The sequence below is a fragment of the Lygodium microphyllum genome, chromosome 11 (genome assembly GCF_053477565.2).
Source record: "Lygodium microphyllum isolate KBCC chromosome 11, Lygodium_microphyllum_v1.1.10, whole genome shotgun sequence".
Classification (NCBI taxonomy): Eukaryota; Viridiplantae; Streptophyta; class Polypodiopsida; order Schizaeales; family Lygodiaceae; genus Lygodium; species Lygodium microphyllum.
Window position 1 is genome coordinate 50,700,988 of NC_141145.1, and position 20,013 is coordinate 50,721,000.

Below are 20,013 nucleotides of genomic sequence, written 5' to 3' on the forward strand. Positions count from 1 at the left end.
CCTTCTAGTTTCAGCACCATCTCAATTCTGATTGGTGGTTACAACACTCTGGATCTATCTTTGGTGGGTATCACTTTTTGACTACTTCCTTAGCAGGCTCCTAGAAGAGTAATTGATTATTGGATAGCTTTGCTTTGTTAGATATGCTCAATGCCCCACCCTTGCAAGGTGCCGCCAATGATCCATGGTGCTCTAAGTTGTAAGGCCCTTGTTATGAGGAGAAGCCATGTGTGAGCACAGATATTGTTTGGGTCCTGAATTGTATATCGAATGACATCTATGTGATCGGATGGAAAAAAGGTGACCTTTGTGGATCTAGCATTTGGTTTAGATAGAGTAGTTATGCTGGTAGCAACTTTATGCAGAATGCATCGAGTTGCGGGGTGAGAGTTATCAGGGACGACGGTAAAGGATATTTCTTGGTTGACTAGGGAAGGTTCATAACATGGTTGCATAGGTCGACTAGACTACCTTCCCGGGCATAAAAGGAAGACCCCTCCAAAGCCATTGTCAATCTATCTTTCACCTAGTTAGAGTTCTTCCAGCTACCCTTAAGCTCTTCGTCTATTATCTGTCTGGATCACCATCTAGGCTTCACAGTGGAAGCGCACGGGTGGACAGAGCCATCTTTATATCAGTTTGTTTGAAATTAAAGCAATTTCTGCTCTTCTCATATTTGTTGTCTGTTCTCTACTCCTTGCTCAGATTCTATCTGTTGTGCTGTGTAATTTCTACATGCCTTTGAGCATCTTGTACACTCTTTCCTTCATTTACAAAATCCATTCATTCACTTCAGAGTTCTTCTCTATTTGTGGTTTTGCATTTTGTGTTTTTGTGTGTGTGTATTTTCTTTTGGAGACACTAGCACATCTCCATAATGCCCACAAATTGACATGCAAGTTATTGGATGTATTTGTACATAACATTCCAATGCAAAGGTGGATATAAATGAGCAGAATCGGAGCAAAGCTAGTTGCTCAACAATGCTTGCATAGACATGGCATCTTGGCATTCTTCTTAAAAGTATCTAGAGGAGACTGGATGATAGCTTTAGACATTGGAAAAACTCTCTCTTCTTGTGAGTGTGGTAGTTGGCACCTTGGAAGAAACCTCTCTTCTTGCGAGTATGGCAAGGCTCCTAATAGTGTGTGCAAGATGTCAAGATAGAAGAGGAGACCTAGAGGCACTTTCTATGGGATTGTCCTTGTGTCCAGAGGTGTGGAAAAGAGTCCTCACGATGGTCTTTCGTGGCTCAATTGAGATTACGGTAGTGATTTGGGAGGTGATAGCTCGAGTCACAAACCAAGGCCTAGGGCTTGTGGCCTATCATGTAGATATGATGATTTTCAAGGGAGTCCCTTTTTCTCATCATTGGCTAACACTAGAGTAGGAATTCACACAGTTTACATGCAAGCATAGTGGAGTGAGGGCTCTATCACAGATCACAGATTGGAGGTGATTGGTGGCATCATTTTTGGATTAATTTGGAGTGTAAGTGTAGCCTTGTTATTGGCCTTCAAAATGTCTCTACTTAGTGCCGCATTTGGTTTGTCATTTCAACCCACCAAATTGGTTGTTCGCTCAATATTTTATTTATGTAGATGGTTTTCCCTTATAGGGCCTTTTTTGTACTTTTATCTTTTGTATGAGGGATTTCTTTGAAGAATTTATTAATACTATTTTCTTTTAATAGAAAAAGAAATGTTCCAATATATCATTGGTTAGGCCCTAGAATGTTGATTGGCACACTTATGGTTTGGCTAGGATAGGTTTTAGGTTAGTAGAATCTTGGACATCCTATAGAATGGAAAGTAACTCTCAAGCTTCTTTGTAGGGAAAGGCTTCCCAAGGTAAACCTCAGCCTTTTTTTCCATCAGGTCCACCTTCACCTCAAACTCAAGGACAAGCACCTTCACCTCAACCTCACCCTCAACCCCAAACTGTCTTCTGCCATGAATGGTGCATGTGCTACTATTTCTCTTCTTCAACACCAACCCATTCAACATCAGGCCCCAGCCAGCTCAGGCTCAATTACAGTGGATGTCTCGATAAGGTGTTGCAAGAGTAAACGTCAGTCCCCTTCTTTCAAAGGCTCAGCCATGGAAAACTCAAAAGACCACCTTAGGCCTGAAGCATGTTCCTTAACCACAGGGTTGAACAAGAAGATGCCTTGTTTGTCCTATTTGTCCACTTTGGAAGGTTAGTTCAGCCAGTTCTCTGGTAACTACTTTTCAAACTGGTGAGCCCTCAAGGGGCACTTTGTGGAACCATTCTCCTCGGGTAATCAGGAGAATTGCATTGTAGAGGAGCCAAGTTAGCCGTAGTGGCCACTACACAGCAGAGAAATGGGAAACATGAGAGATCAGTGCCATCATAGATGACTTCCAGAAGCTACCTGTCAAGGTAGAGAACATTCTAAGGCTGTCTGAAGCAAATGTGTTGGGCTATCTGAGAGCCACACCCACTTTCAAAGAGAGAGGAGGGGTAGCAGAACTTCAGAAAAAACTGGAAGCACTGATGTTAGATGATGAGAAGCACTAAAAATCTTTCCCTTCAAAATGGATAGAGTTCAAGCAGCAAGTAGCTGGCAGTCAGTTCCTCTTAGTGCACAGCATGCTCGTCCAGGCTAGTTGCATGGGTTGCCGAACAAGAGGTTCTGAAGTTTCTGCCATGGCGAGGCACAGTGGCCTAGAGTTGTACCTCAAGGGATTATTGAAAGGCATGGTCACTCCCAGTAGTTACAGCTACTTCCAAGGCATGATCAGTCTAATCTCCAGGACCCAGCAAATCACTCACCCTATGTTACTATGGCAATCCCCAAGAGTAGGTTTAGATACTGCTGAGTACTTCACAAATTCAAGCGTTTCACGCAAAATGGAATTCAAGTGTGCATAGTGGGATCTTAATTTAGTTAGGAATGAGCATTCTTAATGCTGATTTAGACTTACAGCTTCCGAATCATGGAAGCAGGAAACACCTGAAATGTCTCTTAGAGGTGCCCGAAACTCTGAAACAGCTTCAAAATTTCCAAAACACATTTCCCTAGGGGCAATGCATCTTCTTGTCGGAAACAGCGTCACGTGGCATTCCCCTTGGATCTGAAATGTTTCCCTTGGCATTTCCCTTTTCAACTGGGATTTAGAATTCCAAGTAGTAAATTTGTGTAAATGGACATAGTTCAAGGCCCTGACAAGCCTAGACCTCGTTCTTTCTTTAATACACACTTCTGCTCTTTCTTAGAATGCTCTGTCCCTTTTTCTCTTTGCATGTTTGTCCCTCTTCTTCTCTTCTCCCCGACTTGTTAATGACATGGTGCTTCCATTTTCCTCTCCTTAGTGACCCTAAACTATGTCTCAAATGCTTAGTTCAGTCCTGCACATTATTCAAAATGTGAATCTTCTGATCTGTCCAACAATGTTACAACCAAGAGGGAATAGAGTGCTGCATAAGTCTAACCTGTATAAGAAAGGTGCAGAAGGAAAGCATTGTGAATGGTTTGAAGACATGCAAAAAGCAGCTGTTCAACTGTCAACTCCAACTAGTTAACGGGGGCAGATGTTGCATGAAAGCAGGATAGCAATGCAAAGGTCCTGACAGTAACTTTTGGATCAGGCGGAACAAAAACGTGAATGAACAACTGGAAGGGTATCACATGTTAGGAATATATCTTTATTCAGGAAGGTGAGGGGGGAGCAGAGGGAAGGAGGCAGAAGTGGACAGAGGTGAAGGGAAACTAGGAGATGGGTGATGTTGAGCAGCTGCTTTCTTTTTATTGTTAGATGGAGCAAATTTTTGCATGTTGTGTTAATTTTGGCTAGCACCAGTTCAAAACGCTCATGTCATGATCTTTAAAAGATTTGTTTGAGTTGATTCTTGATCATTACTTCGACACAATTCAATGCTGAAAGAATATCAAAGAATAAACTTATATCTCTGGAAAATGTTGTTGATTAGTTGGACACAATTCAATGCCTAAATACCTAAGTAGTGCTAACAAGTTACTTGCTGTTGAAAGTTAAATTTATGAGTGACAGGATTTTTTGTACTCTTGTGTGTGGTACTACAGCACCACTATCTATGGATGCTATCTTACAAGCCGTGAGGGCGATGCCAGAAGGGCGAACAATGACAATGGAACGTGTTAGAATGGCCCTGCAGATGATGTGTGCTGAATCAGTCGGCTTCTTAAGCAAAGCAGGTGACATGGGGAATCAGTATGTAATTAGTATCCTACACTAAATGCTTTTAGCTGAACTCAATGAAAGGATCATTCGTTCTTTTTAGTCCCAAGATACTCGTGTTCCTTTACAAACTTACCAGACCTTTACAAGATTGTAGAGTCTGCTCGTCGACGTGAGGTACCTGTGCAATCTAATATGATTTGAATTTATGCACACATGTTTTTGGAAATCAAGCAATTTGAAATGTTTTTATAAAGATGCTACATATGTATTACAGCTTGAAGGTATCATTCTTCAACGATATGGAAAGGAGAGTTGCCGAATTTTCAGGCTTTTAGCCATGAAGGGACAACTAGAACAAAAGCAGGCACTTCATTGAACTGTAATGTGAACATTTTGAAAGTGCCTTAGCCTGTTTACAACGTTAGATTTCTTAACCATCAAGTGTTTTGATGCAGATATCTGACATTGCTCTTGTAGCATTGCAACAAACAAGGGATGTGCTATACAGATTGTTCAAAGAGGAATACTTGGAACTTCAGGTGTCCCCCCCCCCCCCCCCCCACAAGATGTGGACTGCTTTTAGAGTGATCTGTCTCATAAGCCTATTTGGCCTTGAGTAGATCTCTCTCTTTTTTTTTTTTGTAATGGATGTTATATTTATAAAGTACTAAACGACAAAAGAGTTACAAAAGTCATGGCAAAGACGCAGAGGAAATTGCCATATGCCAGGGAAGTAAGTCCTCCCGAGGGAGTAAGTCAGAGTGCCGAATGAGATCTATCTGCCAATGCAAGAGACCTTTAAGCCTAGCAATATGTCCCTGAACATTAGAGGCTGAATCAAAAAGAAAAGCATTCCGAATGGTCCAATTGTGCCAACAGCCCCAGTATCTGAGAAAGTGAAACAAGATCTTCATATGCGACTGTGCCGGTGTGGGGTATTTGGGCCGCACAAAAACCCAATCAAAAGGGCTTAGCGAGAAACCAACCACTGCTCGCCAAACCGGTGACAAGAGTGACCAGATTTTCTTAGCGAGAGGGCAAGAAATAAACCGATGACGGGCCAATTCCACACTCGTGGTGCAAAAGAAACAATTGTCGTTGGAGATTCGACTCTTAGAAAGGGCTGAAGCAAGAGGAAGACCGCCAATCATCACCCTCCAAAGAAAGACCTTGCATTTGAAAGGTGTCTTGTTCAACCAGCCCTCCATCACAGTTACCTTCCACCATGACTGAGATTTATGCAATCCCCATACAGTATTAGCTTTAGTAACTAGCCATTGATGATCTTTAATCAGAAGATGATACACCTGGTTAGCTGAGGCCTTTTCCAAGTTCAGCCGGTCTACAAGGTCCCAGTCCTGCCAGGGACGATCCGAAGCAAGGGCAGGAAAGGGTTGTCTGCTCTGGAGCACCATCAAAAGCTGTCCCCATAAATCATGGTATCCACGAGGGATCCTGAAAAGCCTCCTGGCTATACGAACGATATCAACACATTGCAACTGGCAAGGGTGGCATCTGCAAACTGAAGTCAAGCCCAAACGTGCCATGTGGTTAAATTTTGGTTTGAGCTCATGTTTGCCTTTCCAAGAAATAATCGCGAGGTTGCCAACAATTCCAGTTGGAAAGAGTTAGTAGCTAAGCGGTTCTCCGTTGGATGCCATTGAGCCTTCTGGAGAACCAATTTCTAGGAACATACCAAATGACCAAGCAGGGAGGATGAAGGACTAGAAAACCGAGAGTTTGCATTAAGAACATGCCACCAGGAGCTCCGAATTTGGGTATTACCATGCACAAGCCCGTGATCCTCAAGAAAATAACGGGCTATAAAGACCCACGGGTGATGATTCAAGCACATGGCACGAAAAAGAGACCAACGGAGTGCCAATATATGAGTTTCGGCATCCAAAATAGCCCCACCACCCATGTGTTTGGGGGTACATGCATGCGACCAAGAAATCCATGAAATGCCTGCATGCAAGGAGTCCTTCCATAACATGAAACGAATGTACTGAGTAAGAGCATTCAATGTAGTAGTAGTCCAAGGCAGCAATGGCAAGAAATATGTGAGCAGTGGCAACATAATTGTCTGAGCCACTTTGAGGCGAACATGGAAGGGCCAAGCCTGTGACTTCCAATACAGAAACTTAGCTGCCAGTTTCTGTAAAATCCACTCTAGTAGTTGCTTTGGCCGAACATCAACACCCAAAGGGTACCCAAGATGCCTGACAATGGAACCACGGGGAACAACCATTCCCTACCAGTCCAATGACTGCAAATCTGACTCCGTGCAACTGAGAATGGCTGATTTCAAAGCATTGATATGAAGACCAGAAGCATGATCAAAGAGAGTCCAAACATCTAATGCTTTGCGAAGATTATCCTTGTCCGCACGCAAAATCTTAAAGCTGTCATCAGCCAAGGATTGACTAATGAAGTGCTGCCTAAAAGGAAGAGACAATCCAGCTAGCTGAGTAGAAGCTGCCATATGAGATAACATCGAAAGAACCGGATGAATCGCAAGGGCAAAAAAGAGAGGACTCAAAGGGCAACCCTATCTCACAGAGCGTGCAAGGACAAATGGCTCGGTAACACCACCATTCAGCATAACGCACGAAGAAGCCGCAGCACTAATAGTGTAGATCAAACGAGACATCCGAGTACCAAAGCCCATAGTAGACATAAGAGTAGACCTCTCTCTCTCTCTCTCTCTCTCTCTCTCTCTCTCTCTCTCTCTCTCTCGTACTGAGTGATTTGTATTATATCAAAGTGATTAGAAGATTATAGAAAGTCTAAAAGAATACAAAAGTCATAGCCAAGCAGCAGAAATCGCCATATGCCAAGGGACCAAGTCCTCCTTGGAAAGAAGAGCAGTGTGCTGAACAAGATCCAGCTGACGGTGTAGAAGACCTTTTAGCTTAGCAAGGTGTCTCCGAACACCAAACTTGGAATCAAAGACAAAAGCTTGCTTGGTATTTCAATTATGCCAATAGCCCCAGAAATGGAGAAAAGGAAACAAGATCTTCATATGTGGTTGTGCTGGAGTGGGGTATTTGGGCAGGCCAAATAACCAATTGAAGGGGCACAACAATATGCCAACCACATCCCTTCAAATATTTGACAAAGGGGTCCAGCTTTTCCAAGACAAAGGGTATGAAAGAAAGTGATGGTGAGAAAATTTTGCATTGGTGAGACCGAGAAAGCAGTTGCCATTGGAAATTGGAGGTTTTGCAAGTGCCGTGGCAAGTGGAAGCCCACCAATCATCATGCACCAAAGGAAGACTTTGCATTTATACAGTGTCTTGTTGAACCAATCCTCTAGGACAATGATTTTCCACCAAGCTTGAGATTTATGCAAGCCCCAAATAATATTGGCCTTGGTGGTCAGCCAATGGTGTTCTTGATCCTAACGTGGTACACCCGATTAGCTGAAGCCTTTTGTAGATGAAGTCGACCTACAAGGTCCCAGCGCTACCATGGGAAATCAAAATCAAGGGCAGGGAAAGGCTCCTTGGGCTGTAGTGCCATCAGAAGTTGGCCCCACAAGTCCCTATTTCCTTGAGGGATCTGATAAAATCTTCTGGTGGTACAGAAGTGTTGAGTTAAAATATGCATTACTTGCTGATTAGCCTCTTAAACAGCCCCAAAACACACTAAAAATGCTCTTTTAGAGTAAAACCCTAAAACGGGGAGTGGTTCAAGAGAGTTAAGTGGAAACCCTAAAATGGGGAGCGGTTGGCGAGAGTTTAGTGAAAACCCTAATTTTTAGGGCGCCCTTCCACATCTATAAATAGACAAGCTGCCTCCATTCAGCGATCATCCTTGTTTGCAGGTTACACCAACCCACACACCCTCTATTGCTGTTGGCGCCTAGTTTCCAGCTTGCACTCCGTCTCCATCTACTGTCCAGCCATCATCGATTGCAACCACATTATCTTCAACCTATCCATTGCCGTAGGCGACAACTCTCAGCTGCTGGCGACTGCTCTAGATTGTCCCAGATTGCTGTTCAGCCTGCTGTCCATCATCTCCAGGGTCAGCCAGCCTGGGTTTTCAGCATTGCAAGCCCTGACACTCTCAGACACTGTTTCAGCCTATTGTTTACAGCAGACTGTGCATAGTTTTCAACCTCCGATTGGTGGTACACCGCTGCGTTTACCAGTTTCTAGCCTCCAGATTGCTGTGTTTTGGTAATCAGCTTGCTGCCATTCACTATTCAGCACTTCTACACTCTGATTGGTGGTCACAGACTTGGGATCCGTCTTCGGTGGACATCACACTCCGACATTGCTTTGCCCTTGAGCACACTATACACTCTTACATTCATTTACAACATTCATTCACTTCAGAGTTGTGTTCTCTCTCTCCCTTTTTCTGTTTGTGTTTGAGTTTTGAGTTTTGCGTTTAGGGTTTGAGTTTTTCCCTCTGTGTATGTGTCTGTGTCTGTCTCTTTGTGTTTCTGTCGTGGTCATACACTCTGTGTGTCCTCAGTGCAAACTCTAGCAGTTTCCTTCACATGGTATCAGAGCCGGTGCTCTTGTAAAGAGTATCCTGCAGATATTGTGGAGAGCTAGTCTTTGTGCGAGGCACACAATACGACTCGTAACCGAATCACAATGTCCCAGACACCTTCTCCAGCTCCTATGATGTCTTATCAGACTTTTCCATCATTGGAGGCCCCGAGACGGCATTATGGATTCGGTGAGGAGGACGACACTCCACCTTCACGAGATTTCACTAACATGATAGAGGACTTTGAGAAGTACTATCGCAACAAGTATGGTGATGTTTACACCCCTCCTACCAGTTTTGCTACCACATCCAGACCGGTTGGTGAGGCTAGCCACCTCTCCAATCATGGAGGACATACGGCATTCGGAACGTCTGGCGATCCATCTTCATCATCTCAGTCAGGTCCAATGTCAGGTTTGTACAATTCTTTTGTGTTGCATGAATCAAAACCCTCGCTTGTTTCTTCTTTTGAGATACAGGATCCGGATGGCTTTGCGTATGTGAACTTCAATAGAAGTACATCTACAACTTCTGTTTCATTTGAGCATATCACACACACTTCTCACTTCCCTCCCATCCCACTCTCTTCTATATTACACCTCTCATCATCTTTCTAAAACCTTGGATTACACTCCACATCTACATCACACACTCTAGGGGTTGGATCTTCCATCTCCGCTCCTAGCACCTTTTCCTTTTCCACCCCATTTTCTACCTCTTTGCACCATGGTACTTCATTAGGGGGAATGCCACACTTTAACACAGTGCCTCTCACCTTTTAGCACATGAGCACACCCATAACTCTTGGGATTATTGTGATGGGTATCCCCCTCACTATCCCTAGCTTCACATCTCCCATGACCACTCATACACAAGGGTTTCCATCCTTAGCTTATGGTGTGTCTTCACACTCTCCTTGGGTTACACCTACGCAGGGATTCCCATCTTCTGCTCACCGTGTTCTCGTCCCACCTCCTTGGGTTCCTCATGTAACTACCATGTCTATGCCTAGTCAACCCATCCCTACCTATGGATCCACCTTGCACACTACACGCATGCCTGGTGGGCACTCTGGCGCCCATTCCCAAGTGTACTCCACTCCCCATCCTACCTACACTACACTTTTTCACACTATTCATCTCCGAGCACTACCACTCCTATTGCAACGGCCAAGAATGCCTTCACGGATAAGACACGTTTTAACAGGTCAAATTTTACCACTTGGTCTAATTTCATGCAACAAGTGCTTGAGTCTCAGGGTGTTTGGGACCTCTTCATTGGTCTAGAGTCTATGCCGGGCCCTCGACTAGCTCACCCTGATTACATCCATCAACGGAGAGCCCACAATGCCACAACCAATGTTCAGTTTATGCAAGGATTGCTTCTTGAGTTTCACTCTCAGTTGCAGCACTTCGCGCTTGCGTCAGAGCGTTGGAGTCACCTTCTCGACTGCTATGCGGCTCGTGATCGTACTCGACGCATCAATCTCGACTTTAAGCTTGAAGAGTTCTCTATTAAGGAAGGGGATGATCTGAAAGTCAAGTTGGTTGAATATAGGCGGTTACTTACCGAGTTCGCCACTACTAGCTGTCCAAAGTCAGATGACGATCAGGTTACACTCTTCTTGAATAAGTTGCTCGATAAGTACTTCAATTTCATTCAACACATCATCTCCTAACCTAGATTGCCAACCTTCTACGAGTTTGAGTGCCAGTTCTTGCATTACGCGAGGCTGTATAATCAAGTCCACAAAAAATCCTCATCACAGCCTTATTCAGAGCAGAGGGGGTGGTTGCCTCTTCTTTGGGAGGGACAACCACTAGTGGCAAGAACTTGCTAGATGCAAAGGTAAGCCAATCAAAGGGTGACTCCTCTTCCTCAGATGGAACCAAAGAATCTAGACCTATCTGGCAGCAACTCCGTAAGAAAAACCGGTTTTCCACACATTGCCAAAGAGCAAGCCATGTGGACGAGGAGTGTCGCTCCAAGGCCTAAGGTCTTCTACCTAAAAAGCCTCTGCAGACTGCTGCGACTGCATAGTCCAGTGGGGCTATGCCCTCCGCTCTGCTTCATCTGCTCCTTCAGTACCCGTTGTTGCTATTGGACATGTGGCTCGAATACAGCCTTAGCGGCCCATCTCTTTCACTACCCCTGAGGGATTGGCTGATTGGTCTACAGGTTCCGATCCTGTTGTACTTCATGCATCCATCTCACCTTTCTCTCCACCTCGTCAGGCGTTCCCTTGGCAGAGCTCTACTACTGGACATACGCGATGGTAGCCACCTTCTTTGACTTGCATGCCTCTAGGTCCTTTCAGATACCCTAGGTCAGTCTAGCATTCATTTTTCGCACTCTTAGAGTCGGGCCCATAGGATTCATTATCCTTAGTTTTTCCATTTTTTTGTCTTCCGTTGCATTTCCTCACATGCGTACACATTCATTGCATTTATTTTGAATTTAGATTTACTTTCTGTTCTGTTTTGCTTTGGAGCATCTCACCACTAACCTCTATGTTTGCAGATTCTCATCTCTTTTGTAGGGTTTTGTCTTTCAGTGTAGGGCTAACTTGCAGATTGCTTTGGTCCTCCCTGGGCCAGAGACGTGGGGATGCCCACCATTCCTTTCATGGTTTCATCATCCTAGGAGTGCTTGCTCTTCTTCCAGCATGGCGGTTTTCCCTCTCGAGGCGGATCGTGTAGTATCTCTCTTGATGCTATCATGGCGGTGACTTCTCCCTTGCTCTTCTAGTGGGGTGCTTCATCCACTTCATCTTCTTTCATTCCTTATGGTTCTCTGCACCATATGAAGACCGACATCAAGCTCCTCTTTCTTCTTTGGCATCTACATCCAGGTTGAGAGAGGGTTCCTACCCTTCTTGGTATTCTACAAGCTTTGGCACTTTGTCTTCGACTTTGGCTTCTTTCCCCTGTTGTACCTTACCCTTTGCATTGCATAATTACATCATCCTTATACTAGGGCGCTTGGGCAAGTGAACAATTTTTCCAAGAGGAACATTGTCAAAGTGGCACATGCTGCATGAGCATTCTTCAGCATGTAGCATACTTTGCATCTCATTGTGCAAAGCACCACTTGCACGGATCCTAAGCTGTTTCCACCGGTGGCTGTTGTTACCACACCACCATTCTTCTTCATCACATGGATACCTCATCACCTATTTTTCCTTGTCATTGACATCTTGAGTGGATGGGTTAGCTTATACTGTTTTGTTATGTGTTGGGTGTAACCTCCCTACTTCCGTCTTCTGGATTACTTTTACTCAATCGGCCGTATCCCATCACATTTACTTCACTTATTTAAAAAAAAAAACATTCAATGTAGTTCCATCCGCCTTTGTAGGGCTTGGTAGGCCACTGGGCAGCCGATGTGCACCCTTTGTTGGATGTCCTATCCTCTCTGAGGTGACTACTTGGATTCCCTTGGTACGATAACAATCGCCTCTGTGGTCTTGATAGGCCACTGGACAGCCGATGCGCTTCCTTTGTCCGATGCCTTGGCTGCTTTGGGGTGGGACGCCTTGGGATACATAAACATCACAATGGCTGGCCTAACCTTTCAGCTCAGTTTTGGGCCTAAGAGGGGGTGTTGAGCTAAAATATGCAATACTTGTTGCTGATTAGCCTCTTAAACAGCCCCAAAACACACTAAAAATGCTCTTTTAGAGTACAACCCTAAAACGGAGAGCGGTTGGAGAGAGAAAATCTAGCACCATCCATTCCGGTCTTATATGTGTTCAGTGGAAACCTTAAAACATGGAGTGGTTCGAGAGAGTTTAGTGGAAACCCTAATTTTCGGGGCATCCTTCCACATCTATAAATAGATAAGTTGCCCCCATTCAGCGATCATTTTTGTTTGCAAGTTACACCAGCCCACACACCCTCTATTGCTGTTGGCGCCTAGTTTCCAGCTTGCACCCCACCTCCATCTGCTGTCATGTCATCATCGAATGCAGCCACATTATCTTCAGCCTGTCCATTGCAGTAAGCAACAGCTCTCAGCTGCTGGGGATTGCTCTAGACTGTCCCAGACTGCTATTCAGCCTACTGTCCATCATCTCCAGGGTCAGCCTGCGTTTTCAGCATTGCAGGCCCTGACACTCTCAGACACTGTTTCAGCCTGTTGTTTACAGTAGACTGCACAGTTTCCAACCTTCAATTGGTGGTACACTGCTGCGTTTAAAAGTTTCTAGCCTCCAGACTGCTGCGTTTCGGGGACCAGCTTGCTGCCATTCACTATTCAGCACTCCTTCACTCTGACTGGCGGCCACAGACTTGTGATCCGTCTTCGGTGGACGTCACACTCCAACATTGCTCTGCCCTTGAGCACACTGTACACTCTTACATTCATTTACAACATTCATTCATTTCAGAGGTGTGTTCTCTCTCTCCCTTCTATTGTTTGTGTTTGAGTTTTTGTGTTAGAGTTTTGAGTTTTGCGTTTAGGGCTTGAGTTTTTGAGTTTTTCCCTCTGTGTCTGTGTCTGTCTCTTTGTGTTTTTGTTGTGGTCGTACACTCTGGGTGTCCTCAGTGCAAACCCTAGCAATTTCCTTCACAAGGACATGAATCCCCCTACGACTCACTAGAGTGGCATAAAAAATAGAAGATAAGCCTAGGCATGCGATATGTTTAAATGTAGGATGGTGCTCTTGTTTTCCATCTCACAAAAGCAGCTTGGAAACAATCAACAATTCCATCTTATAAGAAATAGTGACGAAGCAATCCTTCGTAGGATGCTAGTGAACCTTTTGAACAACCAACTTCCACAAGTAGACCAATTGAGTCACTAGGAAGGAGAAAGGGGCATTAGCATTAAAAACATGCCGCTAAGAACCCAGGATGGTCGTATTACCATAGACCACACTGTGTTCTTTCAAAAAGAGAGACCATAGCATGAAAGAGAGACCATCTAAGAGCAATCATGTTCTCTCTCTCTACACAACATGCATCCAAATAGACCACCTAGGAGAGCTTTCAAGGCCTTTCGACAACTAGCTCGGGCAAGATGTCATGAGGACGTGAAAATTTGATTCTTTGCTTATGTCTAATTGACATTTGATTAAAGGATTAATCAAATGTGCAATTAAAAGATGCACATGTGTTGCACATGTGAGGTGCAAGCTACTTTTTCAGCTGAAGGCCGAAGGACCCTGTGAAAAAGATGGGTGTCAAAGGCAAAAGTTATAACAAGTTACACTTGTAGATTCTAGTTGAATTTTGGTGTCAGTTTGCCCCTAGGACCATTAATTGGCCATTAAGTGTCAGTGGTGACACTAGGGGCTAGGCATTAATTAATGGATTAATGCTTGTCCAAGGGTCAATTAATGCATGGCACCACTTTGGGTTGCAAATGGCCTAGCCAATTAATTTTTGGATGGGCAAGCTAAATTTTTTGGGCATGGATTAAGGGCTGAATTAATTTTCAGAATTAATTAATTCTGAAAATTAATTAAATGACTGGAAATTGCTGAAAATAGATTAAGAAAGCTGCTACTTGGCAAAACTTTCCCTTGTAAGTGGGGGAAAGGCTTAATAGGGCTGAAGGGAGAGGAAAGTTTTTCATTTTGGAGCTGTTGGGAAGAGGTGTTGGACTGTTGCTGCGAGCTTTTGGGGCCAATTCCCAGCCATTGGAGACCATTTTGGTGATGGAGATTGCATATTCTTGACCTTGAGAAGTTGACAATTGCTGTCGATGTAGTTTCTCCTGAAGATCACAGCCTTTGATGCTCCTATTGTTGTTGGTGCATCCGTTTGGGGCTGGTACAGCAGGGCAGCAACTGATTTTGATCAGTTCTTCGCGACAAATCTCAAAATTTTCTCTCTTTACAGCATTCTCTCATCTCCTTCAGCCTATGCTCAGCCATTCTCAGCAATTCTCAGCCATTTGGAGGAGATTTCAGCCATTTTTGGTGGGCTGATCTGTAATTTCTGTAGTAAACCCTAATTTACAGCAGAAATTAGGGTTTAGCAGCGACCTTGGGATCCGTGCCAGAGATTGAAGGCTAGGGACTGAAATCAGCAGCTGATAATTGAAGATTATCAAGGGATTTGAGGAGCCAACCCATCCCGAATTGATTTGGAGCAGCATTTGGCTAGCCAAGGGTCAAATAAGAGAAGTCCTGGGTGAATCAAGGGGCAAATGACCCAAAAGGCTTGCTAGTCATTTATGACAGCAAGAGCAATTGGTTAGCAGGAGGAGATTGAAGAATCTCAAGTTGTACCCTTTCCAATTGAATGAAAGCTAAAGAAATACCGCAAGGGGCGCCAGTTTTGGGGCCAACAGGGAGTCTACTGTTCAAGAATGTTATGGTAAAGTGTGTATTTCATTTTATGTGGAATTATTTTATTGCTGTAATTAACTCTTAAATCAGGTTATCACCACCCATTCCAAGAAGGCAGGCTGGTTTCACAGGATATGAGATTTCATGGTATGCATAGGTCCAACAGTGGCTCACAAGATACTGAATCGACATGGACCACCTCCCCTCCCTTTTAGTGTAATCGTGATTCCCCTTTCATACATCTCTGCCACATTGAGAGGAACTTGGTCATGTGACAAGACCTTTATCAGCTATACATACAACACACATGGATTTCACCCCAATTGCCCGTTTCACTGAAAATATTGTACTACAGGGATCACTTTATGAGGACTACAGGGGATGGCTTCATTGTGAGACTAAGATATCTAGATGTGTACATGCCACATGAGATGCGAGTAGCCATTGGCCAGCATAGAATATCCTCTCATTAGCTTGAGATTGAGACCGGGAGGTCTGTCCACATCCCCAGAGCTAAGTGGATTTGCAGTCTATGCCAAGAGGAGGTGGAGAGACAGGAGCACTATATATGTAGATGCAAAGCCTATAGTATAATTCGAGCTACATAACTCACACTATTTGGAGAAGACATCTCCCTTGAACTAGTCATGGAGTCCCTAGACTAGCATCGCATGGACCAGTTCTTAGTTGAGATTCAGAGACTGCACACATCATTATTACAGGCAAGTGCCATATAGAGGGGGGATGTCAGTCACAACTTTGATTTCTTCCAAATAGTGACTCCACATACAACAGCCACATGAAGAGGGGTGATAGTCCAGAGAGCCGAGGAGATTAGAGTAGCATGACGATTATGGGTAGAGGGATACCACACACAGATGCTACACCAGAGAGATGAGGGAGATCGACCATCGACACGAGCAGCATATGAGAGAGTTGAGGGTCAGTCTAGATACTACCTTGTGCTATTTCCTTAAGGGATGTATGACATATCCTACCCATCAATCTTGACTGGGTGAAATTAGATATATGGATATCAATTCTGAGATTTTCAGATTGGTCCAACTTGAGACATTGCTCTTTTTCTCTCTGATCAGCATCATTTATCATGGCAAATCAGCTAGACATGTACTAAAAGACGTTCGGCACCTGTCACGTCGAATGCTCCCCCCCACTACGTCGGATCGCGCCCATCCCCCCAGTTCATTCACGCCCCATCGCTCCGGCTGATCTCCCTCCGCCCCGTCTGATCGCGCCTCCAATCTCGTTGGCTGTCCCCGTCTGTCCGCCCATCCGAGTGCTTCCTCCTGTTTTTTCCTCCTTCCTATCCGTCAGTTGTGAACGTCCCGCCCACATGGATTCTTCCCCTCCGCTTGGCCGCCCCCCCTTTCCCCCTGCCTGTCCGCCCAGGTGAGACAGCGCCCCCCCCCCCCTCCCCACCCCAACAGTTTGCTATTCCCCCCTCCCCCATGCGTGGCCGCCCTAGAATAGACTGTCCCCCCCGCCCTAATAGCCCACTGCCCTCCCCCCCCCCCCCCTCGGCGCGCTGCCTCCGTTTGTAACCCTGAATCCGTCCGCGGTGTATCAAAACAAAAGCAGTCTCCCCCCTCGCCATTGATCCCCCACCCTCCAAGTTGCTCCCTCGATTTGCAGCAACTTCCCCTTAGGCAACATTGTGACGTGATTGGTAGTCCTCGCAGAAGGGACATGCAATGGAAACCTCTGGTCAAACGTCAGCGCACTCAGCGAGTGTCCCCCAGTCAAACACCTTGGGCGTCGTCCTCTCTAAGGAGCAACTCTTAGCCGTCCGAGCTAAGGAGCTGGAGCTAAAGGAAACAACGATTTATGGTTAGGTAGTAGGACATTCCCCAACCAGGGCCCCAGCTTCAGGACTGGCTTCACTCCACGCTGCGCATCGGCACAGTGCAAATCGTGGAGGTGGCCCTAATGGGCCAAGGGATCTTCATGGTCCGGCTCAGTTCGGCGGATGCAGCTCGCGACTTACTCACCAGTTCACCATATGCGTCCACGAAGGGGGTTATATACATGGTCCCTTGGTAAGCCGTCTTTACTGTGGAGGCGTTTGCACTCCACAACAGGTTTCTCTGGCACCCAGTCACCCTTCTTTTCCCCGGCCTGGCGATAGAGTATATCGCCAATTGGTGGAAGACTTTGGTCGGCTCTTCAACACTATCCTTCTCACGTCCTTTGCGGATGCAGTGACAACGGCAGGAGTCCCAAAGGTATGGATGGCAGTGAAAGAGGTTAAGAATATCCCACAGTTCCTAGAGATTGAGGCGGGCGGGCACTCCTTTAGATAGTAGGTCATTGTGATGGGGCAGCTAGGGCGGTGCCTGCGTTGCCACGACTTTGGGCATCAGGCAGCAGGTTGCACGTATTTTGGAGCTAAGGTGGCTCCGCCGACAGGCTCGCAGGTGGACGCTGATGGCTTTACACGGGTCCAGAGACGACAGAGAGGGAGACGGCAAGGGGGGGCGTAGCCAGCATCTCAAACCCAGCCTCGGCAGCAGGGAGTAGGAGGGCGTGTGGCACCCCCTCGGCAGAGCACTCCACAGCCCCCCCTGCCTGTCCCACTCGGCAGGACCGCAGCTTTCCACCACCACCCGTGCACAGACTATCTCTCCTGAGTCCCCACAGCCTCCATACTCACCGCCCTCCACATCCCATGCCCCCCTCCCCCCCCCCCCCCCCCCCAACACCCGCCATGTACTTCCGTCCATCCCACCATCCCTCGATCATCCTCCCCCCCACCACCTCCCGTACCGAGCATCCCCCCCCTGATCCGCACCTGGTTCAGGCGATCCCCCTAGACCTATTTCCCCCCCCCTTCCCACAAGAGGTGATGAGCCACAAATGCCTACATCCTCTTCACACCAGCAGTCCTCCCCCTCCCATACAGCCACCAACTCATCCACCCCTCGAGACCACAGGATGATAGTGACAAGGAGGGTGCTATGGATCAAACTGGATATTGGGGACTTGTGCCTTGGAGTCCTTAATATCTATGCCTCTACGAAGGTTAGGGCACGCAGCAGGTTCTGCGTGGAGATCACAGAAGGACTCCCAGAGGTGGACTCTTGGATTGTTGGAGGAGACTTCAACAACCTGGAGGCTTTGGAGTACCAGGAGGGCAGAGGGAGAAACTACCAGGGCATGGCCGGGGAGGAGCAAGAGGCATGGGAGCTGTTTCTACTCGCAGTAGGAGCACGCGATGCCTGGAGAGACCCCGCCTTTCATAGGAGGGAGAGGTCGCTGGACTTCTCTTGGGGATACAGGCGGTTAGGTGGAGTTCTACTGGAGCAGTTGAACAAGTTTTATGTGGGAGAGTGGGGAGGCTCTCGGGGAGGTTAGATTGGGCAGTTGGCGGGCACCACGTTGTCCGATCATTGCCCAGTTCTCCTGACACTAGGTCCCCCAACATTTGCCGTAGATACACGATCTTGTCGGATCCTTGACTCGATCTACAGGAGGGAGGAGGTGACGAGACAGATAGAGCAGATTTGGACCAGAGAGTGGGGCAGGAGGGGCTAGATCGCAGAGGAGGTTGCAGAGGCCCTAGTTGTGTCGAGCAGAATCTGCCAAGAGGCAGCCATACAGGCCAGGCAGCAGAGCTGGGAGAAGAGAGCACTCCGGCGGGACCTTGCAGCCACGTAGAGATTATTACAGGTGGCACTAGGGGATCCCACTCTCCACGCATAGGAGGTGCATGCGCGAGCAGCCATTGCTGGCCTAGAGAACAGGCGCTCTGAGTTCTCTTTCCGCACCTCAGCAGCTTTCTGGGCGTGGAAGGGGGACACGATGTGCATGGAGTTTTTTCAGGTACACCAGCCTCGCACCTCAAGAGAGCAGATACGTAGGCTCCGAGATCAGTATGGGAGGACCCGTTCTAGCCCAGACGAGATGATGGAGATTGCCACCAACTACTATAGTCGTTTGTTCCAGCAAGAGATAGCCTGAGCTAGAGGACAACGATGTAGATAGCAGGTCTAGGATAACATCTCGTCCCTCATCACAGAGGAGATGGGACGCTCCCTCCTAGCCCCCTTCATAGAGAAGGAACTAGAGGAGGCTTTCCATACACAAGACGGGCAGAAATGCCTGGGAGAGAATGGCCTCTCTAAGGCTTTCTTCACTACCTTTTGGGAAGTTGTGAAGGACCCCCTATTGTTGGCCTTTCAAGAGATTTTCACTTCAGGACAGATGCCAGGGAGTCTATCGGCAGGCCTTATTAGTCTTCTCCCCAAAGGGGGAGACTGGTTGGAGCTTTCCCAGTGGAGACCGATCACCTTACTGTTAGTGGCCTATAAGGCACTGGCAAAGATGATTGGTAGGCGACTACGCCCCTTGCTTCCAGACATCATCCATGACACACAGACAGGCTTTGTCCAGGATAGGAGCATCCTGGACAATATATTCACCTTCTTTGAGGTGACAGAGTGGACCCAGTACAGTGGGCAGAGACTGGCCGTACTACTCTTGGATTTTGAGAAAGCCTATGACAGGGTTTCCCCCAGGCTTGGATTTCTAGGGTCTCTGCACTTTACAGATCGGCCACCAACAGGGTTCTCATAGGAGGGAGGCGAGGGGAGGAGTTTCCGTTGGAGAGATCCGTCCGACAGGGCTGTCCCTTGGCCCCGTACCTATTTCTTCTCTTTGCAGAGGTGATGTCTCACTTCCTCAGGTCACGTGTGAGCGGTTTACGTGGCCTCCGACTTGCAATAAGAGAGGAGACCGAGTTGTTAAACTCAGAGTATGTTGATGATACAGCACTCTACATAGAGGATGACGAGTTGATGCTGGAGAGAGTGAGGTTGGCTCTTAAGGTGTTCTGTTCTGCAACGGGAGCAAAAATCTATTGGCGAAAGTCGGTTGGTTTCCTCACAGACCCGGACTCTAGCACAGAGTGGGGCGTCCACCTGGGATTTAGATGGGTGAGCAGAGGACAGACCGTCCGATACCTAGGGTTCCAGGTGGGACTCGACATCACTCCCGCCCAGCAGTTTC

General features: G+C 46.6%; 1 protein-coding gene across 2 annotated transcripts in view; it reads left to right on the top strand.

Annotated features, from left to right (window-relative positions):
- LOC148028803 (RNA polymerase III subunit RPC82 family protein) overlaps positions 1-20,013 on the top strand; it is a 165,607-nt gene that overhangs the window by 139,570 nt on the left and 6,024 nt on the right. For both annotated transcript variants that reach the window (XM_087687594.1, XM_087687593.1), the window contains exons 9-12: positions 4,067-4,225; positions 4,321-4,358; positions 4,459-4,548; positions 4,640-4,723. In XM_087687594.1, coding sequence (XP_087543720.1) covers positions 4,067-4,225; positions 4,321-4,358; positions 4,459-4,548; positions 4,640-4,723 — 371 coding nt within the window. The remainder of the gene's footprint in view (positions 1-4,066; positions 4,226-4,320; positions 4,359-4,458; positions 4,549-4,639; positions 4,724-20,013) is intronic.